A 21,265-nucleotide genomic window follows, 5' to 3' on the forward strand; every position below is an offset into this window, starting at 1 on the left:
TTTGGCCAGAAAGACCCTTGAAGGCCATTGAGTCCAACACCCTCATGTTTACAGAGGAAGAAACAGAGTCGGTGAAATGAACCGTTTTGTCCAAAGCCACGCAGGCAGTCAGCTGAGAGTGAACCCTGGTCTTGTAAATCCAAAGCCTGGGCTTTGAATTCTGGAACTGTGTGGTTTAATAGAGAAGCGAACTGAGGTCCAGAGAAGGAGAGGGATTCAGAGCTGGAAATGATCACCAAGGTCATCCAGCCCAGCTCTCCTTTTTCAGAGGAGGGCATTGAGGGCAAGGGAGGAGGAGCTGCATATATGCCCGAGCTCTATTAGAAACATGAGAAGTTTGTAGTAGAGCTAAATGGGACTAGCCCAACACTCTTTCCACTGGGTGGGTGATTCTGATGGTTGTAATTTCAGGCCAGAAGGAGAGAAACAGGAGGGTGGAAGCTTCCCCTGCCCAACCCCTCTATTGCTGTAATGTGCCAGGTGAGCTTACTGGACTTGGGTTGCCTGATGCTGAATGTCCCTAAAGAAGTGTTGCTCCCAAAGTCAGAGCTTGAGGGGCAGGGGATGAAAGACTGAGAAGGGGGAGGGGTGCAAGTAAGTCACAGATAGGGTCATAGATCCAAAACTGAGAGGGAACCCAGGGACTTTGCAATCACGCATCAGTCAACAATATGGTGCACAGGAGCGGTGCACCACATCCCTTCCTTCAAGGAGCTTACCATCATCCATCTACTCCAGCCCCTCTCTCTTTGAAGAGATGATACCTTTAGAGTGATCAAAGAAGAAGTAAGGTTTTAATGTTTCTCCAAATAATAGAATGATCCATAATAATAATTATTATTCATGTGAATAACATATATTCATATTCTATTAATATATTCACACAGTCATTATTCCTAGAAGCAGTCCTTTGCATGCCAAAGCAGTAATAATCACTCTCAGTAGGCCAGTGGTGATCAATGTTGACTTCTCTGATTTGGATCTCTGCATAATACAAGGAAAGGGACAGAAACCGGACCTTATATTTTATTGGTGAAAGGAACTCTCTGGTGAAGTAACTCCATTTGCTAATGGAAGTCAGCATCTTCTCAACAACCTCTAGTCTTAAAAAACTGACTTGGGTACTCCTGGGTTAAGTGGCTTGCCTATGGTCATGCAATCAGTATGTGTCAGAGGCAGGGCTTGAACCAGGTCACAAGATCAGTTCTCTATTCATTATGCCACACTGCCCAGGGTCCAGATTTTTGGAAGTCAATCAGTCAACGAGCTTTTATTAAGCACCTGGGCTATACCAAGCTAGAATTGCTGGGCACAAAGTCTTTACTCCCTAGGAGTTTACATTCTCTCAGAGTCCCTCCTGTATCTATCTTTAGGTCCTTCCAGAGACTTCCTCCTGGTTAGGGATTCAAGTAAATCAGGAGTCAGGAGATCTCAAGACCCATCCTACTGATTGCATCTGCCAGCTGCCATCACTCACAACACCATACCATGTGATGGAGGCCACTCACACATTCTTCCATGCACTCCCACCTCCAACACTCCCCAACCACCTTGTCTACTTTTTAGATACCAGGGGAACCACAGATAGGACATATAGGATGTTCTCTGAGCACCCATCTTCCAGAGAAATATCAGAAGGCTATGATACCCAATACAAATATTTTAGTGACCAAAGGAGAGGTTTAGCTCTAAATTTCCATAAACCAGATGGCTGCCTTTTAAAATGAACTCAGCTGAACCCTTCCAGACAAGTCACAAAGAGTATTTGAATCTCAGAAAGCTTTGAATTTGAAATTTTCTGTTTCAAATATCAAAGAAACAGTGGGATGAAGGACAGGAATGGAATGAAAATAAAAATGCCTGGCATTGGACATTTAGTTGCCCCCAGAGCTGGCTAAAGTAGATGGTAACCATATTGGTGACAATAAAATATAAGCTTTGTGAGCTCATGGATTATTTCATACTTATTTCTTTGTACTCCAGGCATATAGCAAAATCCCTGGCACATAGTAGGTGCTTAATAAATGTTTATGAGTGGGTTGATTGATGTCATTTGTCTCCCAGTAGAATGTAAGGTCCTTGAGGGGAGAGACAATTTCATTGTTTATGTTTGTATCCCCAGCTTCTAACACAATGCTTGGCATATAACAGGGTTGAATGAATTGTTGCTGTTTGATTCAATTCAGCACTAACTTATTAAGCACCTCCTATATGCTAAGCACTGAAGACTATGACAAGAAGAGCCTCCAAGACTTTAAGAGTTTACATTCTGTAGATGCTCTGAGTAAGTGGATCAGATGATACTGACGCTTATTTAAATCAACACTGGACTACAATGAAATTATCTGAGCCAAGATTAAGACATTCCAGCAAATCCTTTGGGATGAGATAGCAAGCTCAAAAGATGTCAGTTACTTTTTATTAGTTATATATATTTATCCATATATTAATGAAATGACATGTTTATTCCTATTATAATATGCATTTATTTATTCCTATTAATTGCATGTTATATATGCTATATATTGCTATAGTGTTCATTTATCATATACAATGCATTTGCCTATTAATATATTGATAATTAGTAATAATTGGTGATTTTACGTAGCACAATATGCCATAAACCAGATGGCTCCCTTTAATATGAATTGATTGCTGTCACTTCTCTCCCAGTAGAATGTAATGCAATCCAAGTTCACAGACTCTCCTGAAATTTGTCCGTGGCCTCCTCAGGTCCAGACTAACAGCCTCTGATGGTGCAGCTCCGGAAACAACAGGGCCACTGGAACTAAGGCTTCCCTTCACCAAGAGCCATCAGGCACTAGTTGGATGGCCACTTCTTGGCATCTTGTCTAGGGACTTTCTTGCCTGGGTCCAGGTTGGGCTCGACTCATCCAAAGTCCCTTCCAAACCTGTTGTCAAGAGACTCCGGGATGTCAGAGCATCACTCCCTCAGATCTGTACTCTTGGAAGAGTTAAATGGTAAAACACCAATCCAAGCAAGGAATTAGCCTAGCTCCTGGCTAACTCCGCATATCAACTGTCAGTTGTTATGGAAATCCAAGCTGGCACAAGAAAGAATCAGGGCTGGGGTCGTCCCCAGAGTCAAGGTGACTGCTGCCTCTGAAGAGCTAATTGTCTGGCAGCCTGCCAAGCTTATTAACCACCACCAAGCTTTAACCCTATAGACTTGCTTGCCTGCTACAGGCATAATGAGCCCCAGTGAAGAAAAACAAAAAGACAGAGGGTGGGAATCTTCTGCTGATTTGGTTGTGTGTGTTTTTTTAACCAGGTGATGCAATTCCCATCAGCACAGAGCCAGGTTTAGTTCAGCCCAGTGGGCTAGGATGCTGTCTAATTGAACACTCCTAGAGCTAACTCTCATTATTACCAACAAAGGCACAGGGCTACCACAGCAAGAATGGCAGAACCAAGAAAGGTCGGCATTTCCAAGGTACTTTGCTGGTGAAGCTGTTATCGTTTATTTCAGATGGGATTTTCAGAATCATAGATTGGAAACTAGAAAGGACAGCAGGGGCTATCATGTTCACCCCATGCCCTTCCCTCCAAAGAATCCCCTCCATTGCATTCCCAATAAGTGGGTGTCTGATCTTTGATTGGAGACTTCCAGCAGGGAAACCCACTGCCCCCAAGCCAGTCCATTATGCCTTTGTCTAGCTCTGATGGTCAGAAGGTTCTTCCTGAGAGCAAACCTAACCTTGCCTCTTTGCAAACTCCACTCTTGGATACAAGTCCTGCCTTCTGAGACTCAGGAGAACAAAGCTTATCCCTCTACCAGGTGATTTCATGCCTTCTCTGAGTCTTTTCCTGGAGGTATGGCTCCAGTTCCTTCAACTAAACCATGAAATCTGGGAAATCAAGAAAAAAGGGGCTGGTGTCCTCAAAAGTGGCTTGAGCAAACATGAAGCCCATTGGATTGGGAGCCAAAAGGCTTGGGTTTGAGTCCTAGCTGTGGCACTGTTGATGAATGATTTGGGGCAAACCAAGCCCCCTCCTCTATTTGTTAAATAGAGAGCACCCTAGGACATGGGGGAGGGGATATAAGTGAAAGCATTCTGTAAAGCAATGTTTCACAAGCCCGTAATTCAGTATCATCATGATGTTTAGTCATCAAAGATTGGGCTGGATGGTTTTGAAAAAGAATGAGTCCAAACAGTGACAGAGAAAGAAACTTTATTAGAATCCACCAAGAATAAAAACAAAGCAGCTTCAGGAAAAACCAACACCAAGAAAGGCCCTGGAGGGGAACCCCCTGCCAAGACAACAGTTCAAACAAAAACCAGACAAAACCTCTTTCTCTTCCCTCCCAAGATGGAGGCTGATGGGACTCGTGCTCCAGAGGCCCCTGAGAAAGACCCACAAAATCCCCTCCAGATGTTGGCAGCTCAGACTCAAAGGACGTTGGCAGCTATGGGCAGGAGTCTTCCTGCCACAGTTATGGACCAGTGTCAGAGCTCGACCCAAGGCGGGCCAGGGAACGAGTGGTAACCATGGTCCTCTGCAGTAGAAAGCTCAGGGCCTCCCCAGTCAAGAGGAGCCACATCAGTGCCAGTCTTCCTTAAATGTCATGACTCTGGGGAGTCCCCATGGGAGTTATTTCAATTGGAAGATTAAAATCTCAGGCCGTTCAGGCCTAGAGATTTTGGATCCTAGAGGCCTCTTCTGGGCCCTGAAAGCACTGAGGAGGAGAACAAGGAGAAGAATGAGAAGGGAAGAAGAAAGAGGCAGAGGAGGAAGACAAATGTGCAGGAGGCTTCTGGTAGGGGACACTTGGCAGTGTCCCTCAGAGACTCTCCTGGCCACGGGTGGACTTGCCGCCTCTCCAACCCCGTCCATCCTTGTCTGTCTCCTTCCTTGCCAGAAAGTTGACAGCTCTACCACCCAGCACCCCTTCAGGGAGCACCCAAGGCCAAGACGCCCACCTGCCCTGAGCACCACTGCCCCTGCTGGCCCCTGGCTTGGGGAAGTGGGCCAAGACTTTCTTCAATGACAGTGGACCATTTCCCTGAGCTCTGGGTCTGTCCCATTCCATAGCAAGCATTCCCAGGAGAGCAGAGGGCAGGAGCCCCCTGCTATGACTCTGAGGGGGCAGGGTTCTCCTCCAGGGCTTCAGGGATATTCTCACTCTTCTCTAGCTCCCAGGCCTGAAGAAGAGAAAGGGTCTCCTTTGCAGCATTCTGGACAATGGGCTCAGGGTCCATCTGTAGCGCTTGGAGACCTGAGAGTGAACAAGAGGAGACATCCGTAGGCTGTGGGAAATTTCAGCCAAGAACCTTCCAGCATGTGGCCTGGGGCCTGGCAATCAGCACGAGCTTATGATGCTGGCCCTAGGCTGGAGCCTCTCAGCTCCTGGGCATGGAGGAGGGGGAGGGGAGAGGGAAGGACTCAGGACACAGGAGACTCCGCTTCCCATCATGGCCGAGGCACGCCTTCCTCTGGCCTAATCGGCATCTCTGGGCCAAAGGCTTTGTTTTCATGTTATTTTCGTCAGTGGGAGGCCAGTATAAGGAAGAGAAAATAAATGTTCCTTAAGTGGGGGGGGGGGAGTAAAAAAAAGAAAGAAAATGAGGTCCCATGGGATATGGAAATACAGCTTGTTCTGTTTTGTCTAACAGATTACTTTTCTAGGGTGTCTACACCAGAACTGCCTCTGTGTCCTAAAGCAGGTTTTCTGGGGTGTCTACACCAGAGCCACCTCTGTGGCCTGGATCAGCAAGGACTTCCCAGGTAGCTCTCTGGGCCCTTTGAGAATCTGTTGGAAAGTCGCTGAGTGCAGAAATCTCAGGAATCAGCCATGGCTGATAGACAGGCACTGGGACCTGGCAAGGGGGGGGGGGGGGGGGGGCCCTTTCCAAGCTTTCAGACACAGCTCTGGGTGCAGAATGGACAGCTCCAAACGAGGACCGAGTCCCCCCAAAATGAGGTTCCAAAAGGAGCCTTTGGCCCCCCGCAAAGACATTAGCTAGCTCCACCTGCCCACCCTCTAGACCCTCCCTAGACCTCCACAGAGCTTCTGGGGTGGGCAGGGCCGCTGCCTTGTCCGTGGTGCTGAAGGGCCAGAAGCCCAGCCCACTGACCAGCTCAGAGGCCCCATGACTCACACTGACACAGGCGCTCCAAGTCCATCTCTCCGAGGTTCTGGGGGACCACCTGCTCCAGAATGTACCCTGCAGGGACAACAGAAAAAGAAGTTTTCTGTATTTCCTGGAGCTCTCCACCCCTTCCCCAGCCCCGCATCAGCACCATCATCCCAATGACACACTTGTATAGCACCTGCCACCCTGAGAGGCAGGTGACATTCTTATCCCTACTTTACAGATGAGGAAACTGAGGCCGAGAGGAGGAGCACCTTGTCCAGGGTCTGCCCAGAGTCACACAGAAGGTGCTGGAGGCTGGTCGATAAGCCAGGTGCTCCGGATTCCAAGCCCAGCCCTCCGCCGACGACCCCAGGCTGGAGAACAAGTCATCAGGCCAGGGCACCTGGCTAGAGCTGGCATGGGTGAGGAGAAGGGAAGCAGGAGTGTGCTCACAGGGGGCGGTCAGGGGAGGCTTCCCACAAGAGAGGGCTCCTGAGTCAGTCTTTGAGGGAAGCTAAGGGACCCTTTGAGGGTCAGCTAGGTGGCGCAGTGGATAGAGCACTGGCCCTGAAGTCAGGAGGACCTGAGTTCAAATCCGGCCTCAGACCAAACACTTGACACTTACTAGCTGTGTGACCCTGGGCAAGTCACTTAACCCCAATTGCAAAAAAAAAAAAAGTTAAAAAAATAGCCCTTTGAAACTCAGCAGGGTCAGTGGAAGGAAGGGGAACTGGATGCGGGTGCTCCCTAGCTGTGGGACCCTGGGCAAGTCACCTCCTTGAGCCTCAGTCTCCTCATCTGCAAACAAGAAGGGTAACAGCCCCAGCATTGCCCCAGTGGAATGGGCTTCATACTTGGCTCGATGAATGGGAGTGGTCGGGCCGCCCCACCAGCTCACCTGTAAAGGTACAGGCAGCCGCCTTAACCTTGGCCCACTCGCTGTCATAGTAGCTGATGGCTTCTGCACAGAATGTGTCCAAGAGGACAGGGTCTTTCCTGGCCTGGATGAAGCAAAGGACAAAGTCCAGTTGTTTGCATGGGAGAACCTGGAATGCCTCAAGCCGCAGTGCTTGACAAAGGTCTGCCTGCAATCCCTCCCTTAGCCCCTCCAGCAGATGTCCCAAGGAGGGAAGCATCTGGCCAGGCAGTCTCAGAGGCTGGGCTCTGGGCACCTCACAGCCTGAGGTCATGGTAGAGGCTGGGTCAGCCAAGTCCAGGCTCCAACAGATTCAGCTCCACCTTGAAGGTGTCGTGGATTCGAGTCCTACGTTGGGTTGGGGAGCCAGGGACCGACAGGAAGACCCACAACCAGCGTGGCAAGCCCTGAGGGGCCAGAGCAGCCTGCAAGGACCCCCTCGTAAGCCACAGAGGGACCGCGGCCTGCACTGGTAGAGGAAGGAGCCAGGCTGTCTGAATAGCAAGAAGGTAATAAGGCCTTCCTTCAAACTCTGCCCCCCAAAGATGGTGCCAATAAGAGAGAAGGCTCCTGTCCTAGTCAAGTCACTCAGATTAGCTGAGCAGGGATGGAGATTGGGGCCAAGCGATGGACCCAGGGAGGCTTGGCCTGGGAAAGAGACAGCTCAATGCCACCCAACAAACATCAGCTGAGCGTCCACGGTGTCTGGGATACTGAGCAGCACCAGAGACAAAAGAAAAGGGGAGGCAGCTCCCTGCCGCAAGGAGCTTTTCTGCACAAACCGTGGCCGAGCAATGCCTATGCATCCTGTGGCTGTGAAGATGTTTTCTAAAACCCAAATGTAGGTGGCATTTATTCCCATTAAATTCCAATTTATTAGACTCAGTCTGATCGGCTCTAGGCTGTCAAGAATTTTTTCAATTTAATTTAATTTTCTAATTAACAAAAATCTATCCTTTCCCCCTCCCACTTACCTTGCCCTTAAAAAGAAAAAGAAAACGAAAACCCTTGTAACAAATATATGTACACACAGTTATCCCTTTCACATCCCGGGGGTGAGGGCTGTGGTGCCCCCATGATCTAGCAAATCCATGTAAGATTTTTTGGCCTTCCCTTCAAACCAGAGTAAAAGTCTGAATTTGTTCTTTTTCTTTTGTGGAGTGTTTGCAGTAGCTTTTTGTTAAATTTGGTCTGATATTATACAATACCACACGCGTATTTCATGCATTTCTGAGTTTCTAAGCTTTTTGTGTTGTCTGCTGCCTGTGTGTCATCTGGGGCTTCCGCAGAACTCCCAAAAAATTCCCATTTTATTTCTTATGCTAACCTTCGATAAATCGAAAGTGTGATGGGAAAGTTGCAATGTGGAAGGGGCAGCTGTAGTTAAGTAAAACAAACTCCCATGTTGGCCAGCCCTAGAAAAATATGTCTTATTTCTAATCCTGGGCCCATCACCTCTTTGGGGTTTTGGGGTGGGTTTTAATTGCTTTTTTGTTTTTTATTATTTTATTTTTCCCCATTTACATGTGAAAACAATAATATTAATTTTAAAACTTTGAGTTCCAAATTCTCTCCCTTCCTCCCTCCCCATCTACCCTCATTGAGAAGGTAAGCAATTCAGTATAGATTATACATTATGCACAACATATCCATAATAGCCATATTGTAAAAGTAAACAGACAAAAAACTCAAGAAAAATAAAGTTAATAAAAGGATGCTTCAGTCTGTATTCAGAGGCCATCAGTCTTTCCCTGGGCCCATGACCTCTTTTTCGGGAGTGGGGCAACAGGCTTCAGCACTGGTCCTCAGAAATCATGCTTGGTCATTGGGTTGGTTAGAGTTCTAGGATCTCTTTGGATTCTGACTTTGTCACCAAGAGCCTGAGCTCTTCTCCCAGCTTAGTATCATCTCTACATTTTTAATCCTTCATCCAAGGTGATAAACATGTTAAAAAGCACGGGGCGAGCATAGATCCCTTGGGCTCTCCGCTAGAGATTTCCTGCCAGGCCAGTCTGGAACCCCTAACCACTCACTCTTCTTTGGCCCATCTGAGAATTCCACTTACCAGGTAACTGCACATCTCCATCTGGAAGAGGTTCAGGTCAATGCCTTCGTTAACAAACTTCTCTAGGGTGATTTGCAGTCTCCTCCAGCCCCAGAAAGGAATGCACAGGCAAATGGTGGCTTCACAGGCCTGGGAGAGGAAAACATCCAATTAGGGCTGGCACATTTCAGTCCTGGCCTTGTTGGCTGGGGTGGGCAGGGAAGGTAGAGCTGAAGCTGCCCCAAGGCATAATGTCTCTGGGCACAAAGCTGTCAGGCCGAAGAAGGTGTGGGGCTAGAGCTAACATTAAACTCTGCTCACCACTGCCATAGCCAGGAGAAAATGCCTTCATTTAAGGCAAGAAATCATAAAGGAGGAGACCTAGGCTCCACAAGAGTCTTTACCAGGATCTGGGAAATTTTTAAAAATATATTTTTATCACTGAATTTCAATGTAATTGGCTTCCTCAATAATCCTATGTATTTCATATTACACATTCAAAAGTTTCTATAAGCTCCACCACAAAAAAAAAAAAATTGAAGGTTATAAACCTCTCCCTCCTAAAGACAGGGAGAGAAGATCAGAGGGGCCCAAATGACTTGCCCAAGAACACGCCACCGTCTTTGAGAACCAGGTCCCTTTGCACCCAGAGGAGCCATGAGAGCAGGATTCTGATGTCCCAAAATGATTCCAAAGAAAACTCTGACCTCATTACACAAGATCATTTCATGCTGCATCCTATGTCATCAAAGAAGATTGGAAGCTGCTGGTTGATGGAATGAGAATGCAGAAGATGGACCTATAACAGCCCAGAGCACTGACCCCACAGCCATGCAGGACAGGAGGGGAATGTGTGTGGGAGAGGGGAGGGTCTGCCCCAGAGATTACAAGGCAAAGGCACCAAGTTCAGAAAGATGGACATGCCACACCCTGACCACCATGATGGAAAGCCTTTATCAGGCCTTGGTTTGGGTTGGGGGGGGGGTTTTGGGGGATGAGGATATGGGCTATACTTTTCAGTCAAAATCTCCAACTTAATCAGTATAGGAAACTTCTAGGGGAAGAAACTCCCTTTATCAGTGCAAGCAGCACCCCCTTATCTCAGAGAGTTCAGAGATAAAGTGACTGGCCCAGGATCACACAGTCAGGATATGTCAGAAGAAGGGCTTTAACCCAGAGGTCTTCCTGACTCTGAGACCATCTCTGTAACTAGCAATGCTCATTCTTATGTGGAGCTTATTAACATAAATGTTTAAATATACAATAAATTAATGTATAATTGCCTCATAATGTAGTTATAGCTAAAAAATTTATTATTGTGCATTCGTTGTGCACATATATGTAATAACAATATAAAGTTATACATAATATTCTGTTAGCATTCTTAATATAACATGTTAACCTTGTAGATGCAGTCTTCTGATCATCTTGGAGTCTGTAGGACATTTTAAGGAAGAAGCCTCAGGGAATGCCTAGTCTAGACCCTCCTTTTACAGGTAATCACAAGATGGTGGTCCATCGTCAATCAATCCACATTCATAAAGCACCTACTCTGTGCCCAGACCACAGGCTCATGGCTCTAGAAGCCACTGAGTCCCATTCCCTCATTTCACAGATGAAGGATGCCCTCCACCCAGCTCTGTGGGAAGGGTCCCTTGGTTCACACCAAATGGACAGCACCGGACAACGAGCCAGCCCACCAGTAGGCGACTTTCCTCTGTGCTCTGTCCATCAGAGCCCCGGGGGGGGGAGGAAGCTGCTCACCTTGGCCACTTCTGGGCAGGGGTCCTCCAGGTGGAGAATCAGAGGGATCCAGCTCTTCCTGACCTCCATTGTGAAGAAGTCCCTCTTCTTCCCAGCCCAGATGGCAAGCTTCCCAAACAGGATGATGGCCTGCAAGCGAAGCATCTCATTCTCCTGCAGCCAAGAGAGCCGGACAAATCCTGAGAGCCCACAAACACACAGGGACCTTCCTTCATAAGCACCTTGTGGGGCCACACCCAGGTGAGGCACAGAGGAGACCGCGGCAGGAACAGAACCAGCTCTGCCCTCAAGGAGGTTGCATTCTCCCACATGGGTAAGCAATTAAAACGCTCCTACCTACCCTAGCCACCTTGTTTTGCCCACGACTGCCCTCCATCTCCTCTATGTTCCAGAAAAACTGTCCTCCTGGACAAGCGTTCCCCTCTGTGTCCCAGGCCTTGTCTGAGGCTCCTCCTGGCTTGTGTCAGGGGCCACCTCCTCCAAGCAGCCTTCCCTGACCTCCCCTTTGCCCCCATCACATCCTTCCTTTTATCGCGCTTATCTGTATATTCCTCCCCAGGACAGTGTAAGCCCCTTGGGTCAGGGAATGTCTTCTTCATGGTGGATCAGCCACAGTTCTTTTGCTTGTCCAAATGCACCTTGAGCTGCTTTGTTATGCTACAAGCCCCATGAGAAAAGGGACAGAGCCACCTTGACCCTGGGGTCTCCTCCAGCCCCTATCGGCTCCTGGTGCCTTCAGTCAGGCCTGAGCCACATCCCCCCCCACCCTCGAACTTTGCCAAGCTCTTCAGTGAGGCTCCCTGACCTCCACAGTCCAGGCTCTGAATCCGGGGCTTTGGCGCCCCCCAGTGACGTGGCTCCAACCTTCCACTGTGGAGCCATCTCACACCCTTCCCTTCATGCAGCCCTGCTGGACCAGTCCACGCTAGACAGCTCTGCACCACTGGCACACCCCACCCTCTCCTGGCTCCGTGATGATGCTCACACTGTGAGCTATGCAGGGAATATCCTAAATTTCCACCGGCTAACACTCCCCCCATTCTCCAAGAACCCCCTCCACCCTGGGAACTCCCTCACACACCTTTCCCCTCAACTTTGGGCCCATGACTGGAGGGCAAGACGCGCAAAGTCCCATTTTGTGTCTTGCCTAGGGCCTCTAAAGAGCTCAATAAATGTGCACTGACTTTCGTGGAAAAGCTGAGTGAGTGACGTCCTGCACCGGGCCCCAGCCTGGAAGGAAGCTGAGTACTATGTAATAAACGGAGCCCTGCCCTTTCCCACCTGTGTGACGTGGGGAAAGTTAGCTCACCACCCCTCAATTTCCCCATCTGTAAAATGGGGGGCTGATGGGGGTGGGCTGGGTGCTTCCTGAGGCCCTGCCCCACCCATGGCGCTGACTCACGTCGTCAAAGAAGACCCTGCATTGCATGGAGATGGCCTCGAAGGAGGAGCCCAAGTCGTCCTCGGCCATCAGCCCCAGCACCTTGGTCAGCGCCACCATGGTCTCCGAGATCACTTGGGTACTGACGGGGTCACTGAGCGAGCACAGGAACTTTTTCAGGAGTAGCTTCTGGTAGCGTTTCACCTGGGAGGGGAGACGGCACAGAGCAGTGAGCCCCAGATCGCCCAGCGTGAGGGGCCCCGGCCGCCCCTCCTCTCACCTTGCTCGGAGCCCCGACGGCCAGGTTGCCCAGGGCCCGTATGGACAGCAGGCGCAGAGTGCTGTGAACGTGGCTGGCCCCCTTGGCCAACTTTGGAACCGTAGACTTCAGCATCTTCTTCCTGGAGAGGACTGGGTCACACATGAGCTGAGAAAGAGAAGGTTTCAGAAAGGAGGAGCCTCTGATCAGCAGCAGGGCGTCCCCCATGCTCTGGGAGGAAAGGGTGCCCAGGGAGAGAGATGCCTGAGTCTGTGCACAAAACCCCCATTTTCATCAGCACTTGTCAAGTTCAGAACAAAAAACAAGCCCTGATTAAACCCCTACTGTGGGCAGCACCTAGGCCAGAGCCTGGCACTTTCTAGCTGCCTCATCAGTGCCTGTTGATTGGTTGAGTGTCTGTGCCAAGCACAAAATAAACCTCAAAGAAGGAGGATCAATTGGTCCATTTTTCTGCAACCCTAGAAATCTGGCCAGGTCTCCTCCTCCCCCTCCCCCCCACAGCACCTTAAGATGGGGTCTCCAGAGTATGATTGTTTTCTCTCAATCTCCCACCAGTATTTTGTCTCCCTGGGGGCAAGGTAGAGAACGGGAGGATTTTGCAGTAGCATGTGAGCAGCTGGTGCTCCTGGGCACCAGCAGGGTCCTGGGCTGGGATCAGCTACCCCTGCCCCAAGCAGCCCATGACTAGCTGGGAAGAGGGAAGGCGGAGGAGGGAAGGGGAGTGTTGGACTGTTAGGGGTGAAAGAAAAGCATAGCTATGCTGGAAACAAGTCCCTTGTCTGACCATCAAAGGGACACTGAGCTAACTACACATTCTGGGGTCGAGCCACACACCCTCACAGCCCGGGGGCTGCCCTCAGCCTCCTACCAAGGAGCAGCCGGGGACAAAGCCCAGGCCAGTGATCTGACCTATGGCCACCTATGGGCCACTCCCCTCGGCTGTCCACGTCAATGCAGCACAGAGTCACAGCCACGAATTCGAGCAGAGGCAGTGCAGGGGAAGAGCAGGAGGGCGTGCAAGGTCCCTGGCCTCCAAGCAGCAGGCCTGGCTCAGAAGGGCTGATCAGAACCCGGCTCGCTGCCCTGCCTCCACCCCCTCTGGCACTCACTTCTATGAAGAAGGCCGTGCTGCTGAGACGCCAGGGCAGGAATTCGGAGTCCAAGCCGGGGAGGAGCAGCTGTGCAAACCTCTGGCTGTACGAGTTGATGTGTAGGATCATGGCTCTGGGGAGCGAGAGGGGCAGCTCAAGGAAGGCAGGGCCGTGGTCGAAGAACAGGTGCTGGCTCTGGAGCTGGGCCCCAGGAAGCAACCCAGGCCATCGTCTCATTATTTTATCCCTGCCAAGCCTGATTATACATTCAACCTTCATACTGCCTCCATTCCCACCTCCACGCCTCGGCCTCACTCAGTGCCCTCCCTCTTCTCTGAAGTTTCCTACCCGGCTCAGCTCAGGCACCACTTTCTACAGAAAGCTTGTCCTGATGCCCCCACCTCCGACTACCTTGTACCTGTTCAGTCCATACCCACACGCGCCCGTGCCGTCTCCTCCAGCTAGAATCTGCGCTTCTGGAGGGCAGGAACTACCTCACACTGGCCTTCGTGTCTCCAGCTCCTACAACAGTCTGGCACGTAGCAGGTGCTTCATCCAGGGTTTTTGGTTAGCTGGTTGACTGCCTTCCCAGTGATCTCTAAGGTAATTCTAAGCTGTCCGCCTCATTCCCAGGACCTCAGGAGGCTGTGCACCGGGCTCAGAGTCGGGACGACCCGGAATCAAATCCCACCAGACACAGAGCACCCTGAAGACTCAGTTTCCTCATCCATCACTAGGGAGACTACTCCCTACCCACCCCGCCTCACAAGGGCCTTTTTAAGACAGCAGGAAGTCACAGAGAGGGGATGGGAGCGGTTGGGTCCCTGGCACTCCTTCAGCCAGATGCCACCCCCAGCAGCCCCACCCGGGGGCCCTATTGTCCTCCTCACGCTCATCCCCATAGGGAGCAGACAAGTGGCCCATCTACCTGGCCAGGAGACACACTCCATCGGTGTGAGTCCTGGGGTCCTCCAGGAGCGTCCACACCCCCTGGTCCACCAGGCTAGACATCATCTCCTCACTCCCAGCGCGGCTCAGCACACTTTGCAGGGTTTTGACGGTAAGCCTGGAAAAGAGAACCAGCCATCCAGTTAACGAGCATTTACTAAGTGCCTACAACAGGCCACTAAGTGCTGGGGCTGTGGCAAGAGGCCAAAGACAGTCCCTGCCCTCAGGAGCTCACAGTCTTAAGGGGCGAGAGAACGTGCAGACAAAGCCAGCAGTAGACAGGACGAATGGGGTGGGAGGGAGAGGCTTCCTGGAGAGGAGGAAGCCAGGGACGTCAGGAGGTGGAGATGAGGAGGAGGAGCATTCCAGGCCTGGGAGCAGCCGGAGTAAATGCCCAGTCCCCAGAGCGGAAGATCCTGCTCAGGGGACAGCCGGGAGGCTAGGGGCACTGCCTGCAAGCTCACATGGTGGGCGGTGAGGTGTTTGATGGAGAGCGGGGAGAGGGCCGGGTTAGGAGGGGCTTTGAATGCCAGACACAGCAGTTTACACTTGCTCCTTGGAGGCGGCAGGGAGCCCTGGGGTTTACTGAGGTGGTGGTGACAAAGTTAGGGTTAGAACCACAGATTATTAGAGGGGGAAGGGACCTGAGAGGTCACCTGGTCCAGCCTCTCACTCAATGCAACAATCCAGAATACGCAGAGTGACAGGGAGCTCACTACCTTCCCAGGCACATGGTGCATCGGGGAGCATCCCCGGTTGTTTTAAAACAAAAACAAAAACAGCCTCCTCGCATTGATCCGCAGTCTGACCCCCACTGATTTCCACGCCCTGGTCCCGGTTCTGCCCTCCGGTGCTACGCAGGTGGAAGCACACGCTGGGACAGGGAAACAGACGGCTTCTGCCACCTATGTACCTGTTTCCTTCTCCGTAGAAGGAGGGGGGCTGGGCCCAGTGGCCTCTGAGGTCCCTTCCAGCTGTGAATCTGACTTAGGGACGTCACCTAAGCCCCTAAACCTTCATCTTCTCCTCTATAAAATGGGGGCAATACTGCGGGACTCCCTTCCTATCCCTCCCCACCTCTGTCCTAAGGAAAGGCCACGGTGAGCCTCAAGGAGCCAGACACATCCCAGGGAGCTGTCCGCATGGGTACCGTCCTTCAGACATGCGAAGGCACGTCTCCTCTGAGTCTGTCCAAATGGGGGCTGTAGTGAGGCTCCCGTCCCCCGAGGTCTGCTTGCCTTTGCTACCGCTCCATCTCTTGAATCCATAGCCTTCTCTCTACCCGCACGTCCGCCATCTCAATGACGGAAGCCTCCTGGCTGGTCTCCCTGCCTCCAGCCTCTCCCCGCACCAAATGGTCCCGCAGACCTGACCGGCCACTGCCCTGAATGCTCCTAGCGCCTCTGGGCTCTGCCTGCCTTGAAAGCCCTTCCCAGCCTTGTTACACCCCTCTGCGGTACCCTTCGCCCGTGACGCCCTACCCGTTGGGCCTGGAATGCCAGCCTTCCCCACAGCGCCATCTTCACTTTCCGCGTTCCCTCTACCGCCGAGAAGGCCCTCACGCCCCACCCCCCAGTCCCTTCACTCGGCTCTCAGTTTTTTGCTCGTGTATAGACCTGTGCCCTTCGTCTGCCTCTTTGCCTCTGCGGCCTCCGCGCCCCAGCACATAGTAAGTGCTTTTTAGGACCGCTGATTGATCGATGAAGGGCACAAAGGCTTTTGTTCTTGGCTCTGCACTAAGTTGGGGGCGGGGGGTCTCTTCGAGCTCTGTGACACGGGAAGTTCCCGGGGCCAGGGGCTGCCTCACTAAAGCGAGTTGCTGGTCCTCATGGGCCGCGGCCTCCGCCAGCCGGCCGTACCTGCGGGGCGTGATCTTGTTCTGCAGGTTTCCCGTCCGGATGATTCCCCAGGCGTCTGGGATCAGTGAGAGCTGCCACGGCCCGGAGCTGCTGCTCAGCTCCTGGAGGACCGTGCAGGACAGCTCCGGAAAGATGTCCTGCAGCTTCTCCCCGCTGTCCAGCGCCATGGTGATCTTGTGGAGGGCGCACACCGCCTGGGGAAGGAGCGTGCCCACACGTCCAGGCTCCCGCCGCACGCTCTGTCCTCAGCACAGCTGAGCGGCTCCCAGGGCCGCCCCCCACCCAGGGCCACCACCACCCCCACCTCGGCGGAGCAACTCTGAGGCCCCCCACTCCAGCTGAGCAGCTCCCAGGGCCGCCCCCCCCTCGGCGGAGCAACTCTGAGGCCCCCCACTCCAGCTAAGCAGCTCCAGTCCCCCGCACTGATTCACCATAATGGGGTCCACAGCAGCCAGGCGCCAGGCGTCCTTTCTGGAGATCGGACTGCCCCTGGGAGCTTTCTTTGCTTGGATTCTGGCCATCAAGGCCTGAAGGACTTTCCGAGCAAAGGTAGAATCTTCTGCCAGTGCTTCCCACAACTCGGTGATGTTGCTATAATGGAAACATCAATGGCTCCCCAGCACTCACCAGGTAAATTCTGCCTGGCATTCAAGGCCCTCCACCAACTAACACTGCTCCACACCACCAGCTTGATCCCACATCACTCCCCTTGACTCACTCTCCAGTCCAACCAAACTGGACCCTACCAACACACACACTGTGTTCTCCCATCTAGGTGGGGCCACAGGAAAGAGAGCACTGGGCCTGGAGTCAGGAAGACCCAAGTTCAAATTCAGCCTCAGACACTTCCTGGCTGCATGACTCAGGGCCAGTCACTTTAACCTGTCTGCCTCAGTTTCCTCAATGATAAAATGGGGATAATTAAAGGACCTCCCAGGACAAAACACGGCACATAGTAGGTTCTTAATAAACACTTGGTCTCCTCCTCCCTATCTCTACGCCTTCCCTCAGCCCATGCCCTCTCCCTAGGATGCCCCCTCTCCTCCTCCTAGCCTGGCAAATTTCTGCCCATCCTCTGCACTCCAGCTCCCTGAAGCCTTCCCTGATCCCCCTTGGATGCCTCCTACTCCTTTTCTTCACCTTTCTCCAAGGTGCCCATTGAGTGATCCTGGGTGTGAGTTCTCTGTGTGTCTCACCCTCCCCAGCTGCAGGTTCCAAGTGGGCGGAGCCACATCTTAGCTAAATTGCAGCTCCATCCCCTCCAGCGCCCTGCAGAGTGCTCTGCACACAGTAGGTCTTTGACACGTGTCAGGTGAGATCAAATGAACTGACAAAATAACCACCTGATCGAGTGGAGGTGGCTCCCCCCCAGGGGCAGGGCTTCCTGAGCTTGGACCCCAGTCCAAGGCCAGGCTCAGCATTCTAAACTCTCCCTTCGAAATCTCAACTTCTGTGAGTCGGTGGAGCCCCGTTCTGCTTCTTACTCCTGCTGTGACTCTGGGTAAGTCATTCATCCCCATGGCCTCCTTCCTCCTCTCTGCAGTGATGGGGTGGGAGGCTCCATGGCCACTAAGATACTTTCTAGCTAAACCTGTGGATGGTCTTAGGGATGGGTGTGCATGCTAACCACGGTCAGGCAGGGAGAGCAGACAAGTCCTGAGGGGATTTGGAAGGACTAGATGCGTGTGTGGGCATGATTTGGGTTTGGGTTTCCTGGGCTGCACCTCTGGTCGCACTGGACTAGGGAACTCCATCTACCAGAGCAGGTCAGCATCTTCTCTGAGACTGACAGTCCTAGAGAGTCGCCTTGGGCACAGAGTGGCTCACTGACTTGCCCAGGGTCATGCAGCCAGGATGTGTCAGAGATGGGGACTCAACCCAGGTCTTCCAGACTTTACACCTGACCCTCCATCCAACATGCCACCTTGCCTGTAAGGTGTGAAATCAATTTGCTTAAGTGGGACTAGTTGTTCAACCTATCTGGCCATGTGTATTGATTCTAATAAAAATGTTTAGTTATGGAGGGAGGGGACAAAAAGCATGTGTCTTTGCCCAGATTCAGGACTAAGACATGGGTCTCCCGGTCAATGTCCACCTACCTGTCCAGAGGCAGCGGCTGCCTCAAGAGGGAAGTAATGACGGTCTCCTGGTAGGAGTGGGCCAGCCACAGCACAGCTTTCACCAGTGGGCGACGCACATCTGGATGAAGCACGGAGGGCAGATGTGCCAAGATGGTACTCAAGATCTCCGGCACCTGTGAAGGATGGTGACCATGGCCCTGGGCAAGGCTGGTTCTCCCAGCTGGCAGGCTGCCCTCAGACCCTGCACCCGCTCTACCTTGTCCTCCAGTTCATGGCCCCGCAGCCTGAGAATGGTGTTGAGCCACATGACTGCGGCCCTGTCGTGGGTGAGGTTGGTGGCCCCCAGGCTCTCGCAGGTGCTCTGCAGAAGGATGACCAGCTCCTCCCATCGCACTTCCTTGCTAATCACCTGTGAACAAACCAAGACCCCGCCAGTGGAGACAGAGGCAGAGGCCATCAGGGAGCTCCTCAGCTCCCACCTGCAGGAGCAGAGGTTTCCTACCTGGGTGGGCCAGTTGGCTTTTTAATGCCTTTCATTATCACTGGTCTCCTTCACAGCCCCAAGTATTTTGTTTAAACACAGTGGCTGCCCAGAATCCTCACTACCGGCACAGCCCCAGGGAACTGGAACCAGCTCATTCTACACTGGGACAGAGCTCATTGTGGGGAAGTCTTACCCAGAATCAAGCCTAAATTGACCTCTTGACAGCTTTTACCCACAGCTCCTAGACCTGCTGGCCTGCCATGTGACAGCCCTCCATATAACTGGAAACAATTAGCTTAGACACCTTTCCCTGCCCCTAGCACCCCATTCTGCCCAGTGTGGCCCTAGGGCCTTTCACCATCTCCAGTTTTCTAAGCATGCTTCCTAAAATATGGTATCCAGAACTCTGCTGAGGTCTGACTAGGGAAGGGGCTAGTGGGACCGCCAGCTCCCTGGGTCTGGACTGCCAGTGATCTCACTGGCCCTCTGGGCTGACACACCCCATGTCTGAGTCCTGTGGAGCCAACGCACCCCTCTCTTTCCTCCTGTCCCCAGTAGGTCTCTGATGCCCAACCTACAAGCAGGAGCCTCCCAAACACACAAGCAAACAGGCTGAGAACAGAGAGCAGCCCTGACACCATGGCACCAGAGGTGAAATCTCAAGCGATGCCCTTCAGTCCATCATTAAAGAGGCCCCTGAGCTCCCCAGAGAGAAGCTGACTCCGAGGCTGGAGGTTACCACACAGCCTGGGGAGAAGCAGCCTGGCTTGGGGAGGCAGAAATGCCTTAAAGAGAACAGATGGGGAAGGCAAGGGAAGGCCCCCAGGGGCTGCCCCTTCAGTGTCCTGGGCCTGGTCTGCCATGGCAGCAAGTGGGTGAGCAAACAGAGCACAGGTTCTCCAGTCAGAAAGACCTGAGTGCAAATGCTGCCTCGGACACTTGCTAGAAGTATGATCCTCGGAAAAGGTACTCCACCTACATCTGCCTCAGTTTCCTCATGTGTGAAATGGAGATAATGATAGCATCAGCCTTTTAGAGCTGTTGTGAGGATCAAATGAGTTAATACATGTAAATTTTTTATGAACCTTAAAGCACTAGATAAATACTAACTAGTAATAGTAGTGGTAGTAGTAATAGTATAGTGGTGGTAAGAGTGGTGGCAATAGTAGTAGTAGTAGTACTAGTAGTAGTAATAGTGCTAATAGTAGTAATAATAATGTAGTAGTAGTATAGTAGTAGCAGTAGTAATAGTAGTAGTGGTAGTAGCGGTAGTGGTGGTGGTGGTCATAGTCATGCCAGTAGCAGTAGCAGTAGTAGTAATAATAGCACTAACAGCAGTAATAGTGTAGTAGTAGCAGCAGCAGCAGTAGTAGTGGTAGTGGTGGTATTAGCACCAGTGGTGGTGGTGATAGTAGTAGTAGAGCTGGTAGTGCCAGCGGCACCATTGGGAAGACCAAGGAGCCCTGCACTGCCGCTGCCAGCCAGCGCACGGGGAGCACCACGTGCTCAGAACCAGACTGAGGGTAGCAGTCAGAGTCGGAGGCCCAGCACCAGTTCCCACCTGGGGACAGCCACCGCACGCAGTGCAGGCCACTGGCCTTAGTCACCTTGGCGATTTTGGAGGACAGGGAGTAAATCTTCTCCATGTCGGTCGTCTTCAGGTCATCTTTGATGTCCAGCAGCAGCTTGTCCGTCACCGTGTCCTGTATGGACCAGGGCCTGGCTGCAATTCAAAAGGACAATGAAAACACTCCCCAAGACAAGATCTGCTCCCCCAAAGTTCCCACAATAACAGGGCAAACCGGTCAAGGGCAGAGAACTGTGTCCAGCACATCTGCATATCACCCCCAGCCACTTCCCAGGGCTCGGCCCAGCAGCACCCAAGTTTGGGGTCTTCCCGGTTCCATGAGAGACTTGGCTCCGCTGTTCCTGCTCCCCTGAGTGGCCCATGGGCTCTCCTCCCTCCCAACTGTCAGTATATAATTACCTGCTGCATCCCCCACCCCCCAGGTGAAATATAAGCTCATGGAGGTCAGGGACTAATTCATATTTTCTTCTTTCTACCCCCAGGGCCTAGCCCAGTGCCAGGCACATAGTAGGTGCTTAATGAACGTTTCACTGACCGACTGACTCGGATTGAGACAATAACTGGCAAAATAAACTGCAGAAAGAGAGTTTGAAGGTACATGGAGAAGTTAGTTCTCCCCTTCCCAACAGCCTGGCCCGACCACTGCCGCCCATGGTGAGAATTCCCACCTCTGAACTCCAGTCCATTAGCTATTTATGTATCTTTGCTTTCTCTCCTCAGTAAGAATGTAA

General features: G+C 51.9%; 1 protein-coding gene across 1 annotated transcript in view; it reads right to left on the bottom strand.

Annotated features, from left to right (window-relative positions):
- Positions 1-4,177: 4,177 nt before the first annotated feature.
- Positions 4,178-21,265, bottom strand: part of MROH2A (maestro heat like repeat family member 2A) — a 61,652-nt gene continuing 44,564 nt past the window's right edge. The window contains exons 29-42 of the mRNA XM_078147474.1: positions 20,554-20,669; positions 18,719-18,871; positions 18,481-18,635; positions 16,813-16,972; positions 16,382-16,575; positions 14,503-14,640; positions 13,593-13,707; positions 12,484-12,630; positions 12,225-12,407; positions 10,823-10,975; positions 9,080-9,208; positions 6,997-7,099; positions 6,123-6,188; positions 4,178-5,239 (exon numbers count right to left, since the gene is read on the bottom strand). Of these exons, the coding sequence (XP_078003600.1) occupies positions 5,094-5,239; positions 6,123-6,188; positions 6,997-7,099; positions 9,080-9,208; positions 10,823-10,975; positions 12,225-12,407; positions 12,484-12,630; positions 13,593-13,707; positions 14,503-14,640; positions 16,382-16,575; positions 16,813-16,972; positions 18,481-18,635; positions 18,719-18,871; positions 20,554-20,669 (1,958 nt within the window). The 3' untranslated portion in view covers positions 4,178-5,093. The remainder of the gene's footprint in view (positions 5,240-6,122; positions 6,189-6,996; positions 7,100-9,079; positions 9,209-10,822; positions 10,976-12,224; positions 12,408-12,483; positions 12,631-13,592; positions 13,708-14,502; positions 14,641-16,381; positions 16,576-16,812; positions 16,973-18,480; positions 18,636-18,718; positions 18,872-20,553; positions 20,670-21,265) is intronic.

This window comes from Phascolarctos cinereus, unplaced genomic scaffold (assembly GCF_003287225.1).
Source record: "Phascolarctos cinereus isolate Bilbo 61053 unplaced genomic scaffold, phaCin_HiC Scaffold_7;HRSCAF=346, whole genome shotgun sequence".
In the NCBI taxonomy this organism is placed as follows: domain Eukaryota; kingdom Metazoa; phylum Chordata; class Mammalia; order Diprotodontia; family Phascolarctidae; genus Phascolarctos; species Phascolarctos cinereus.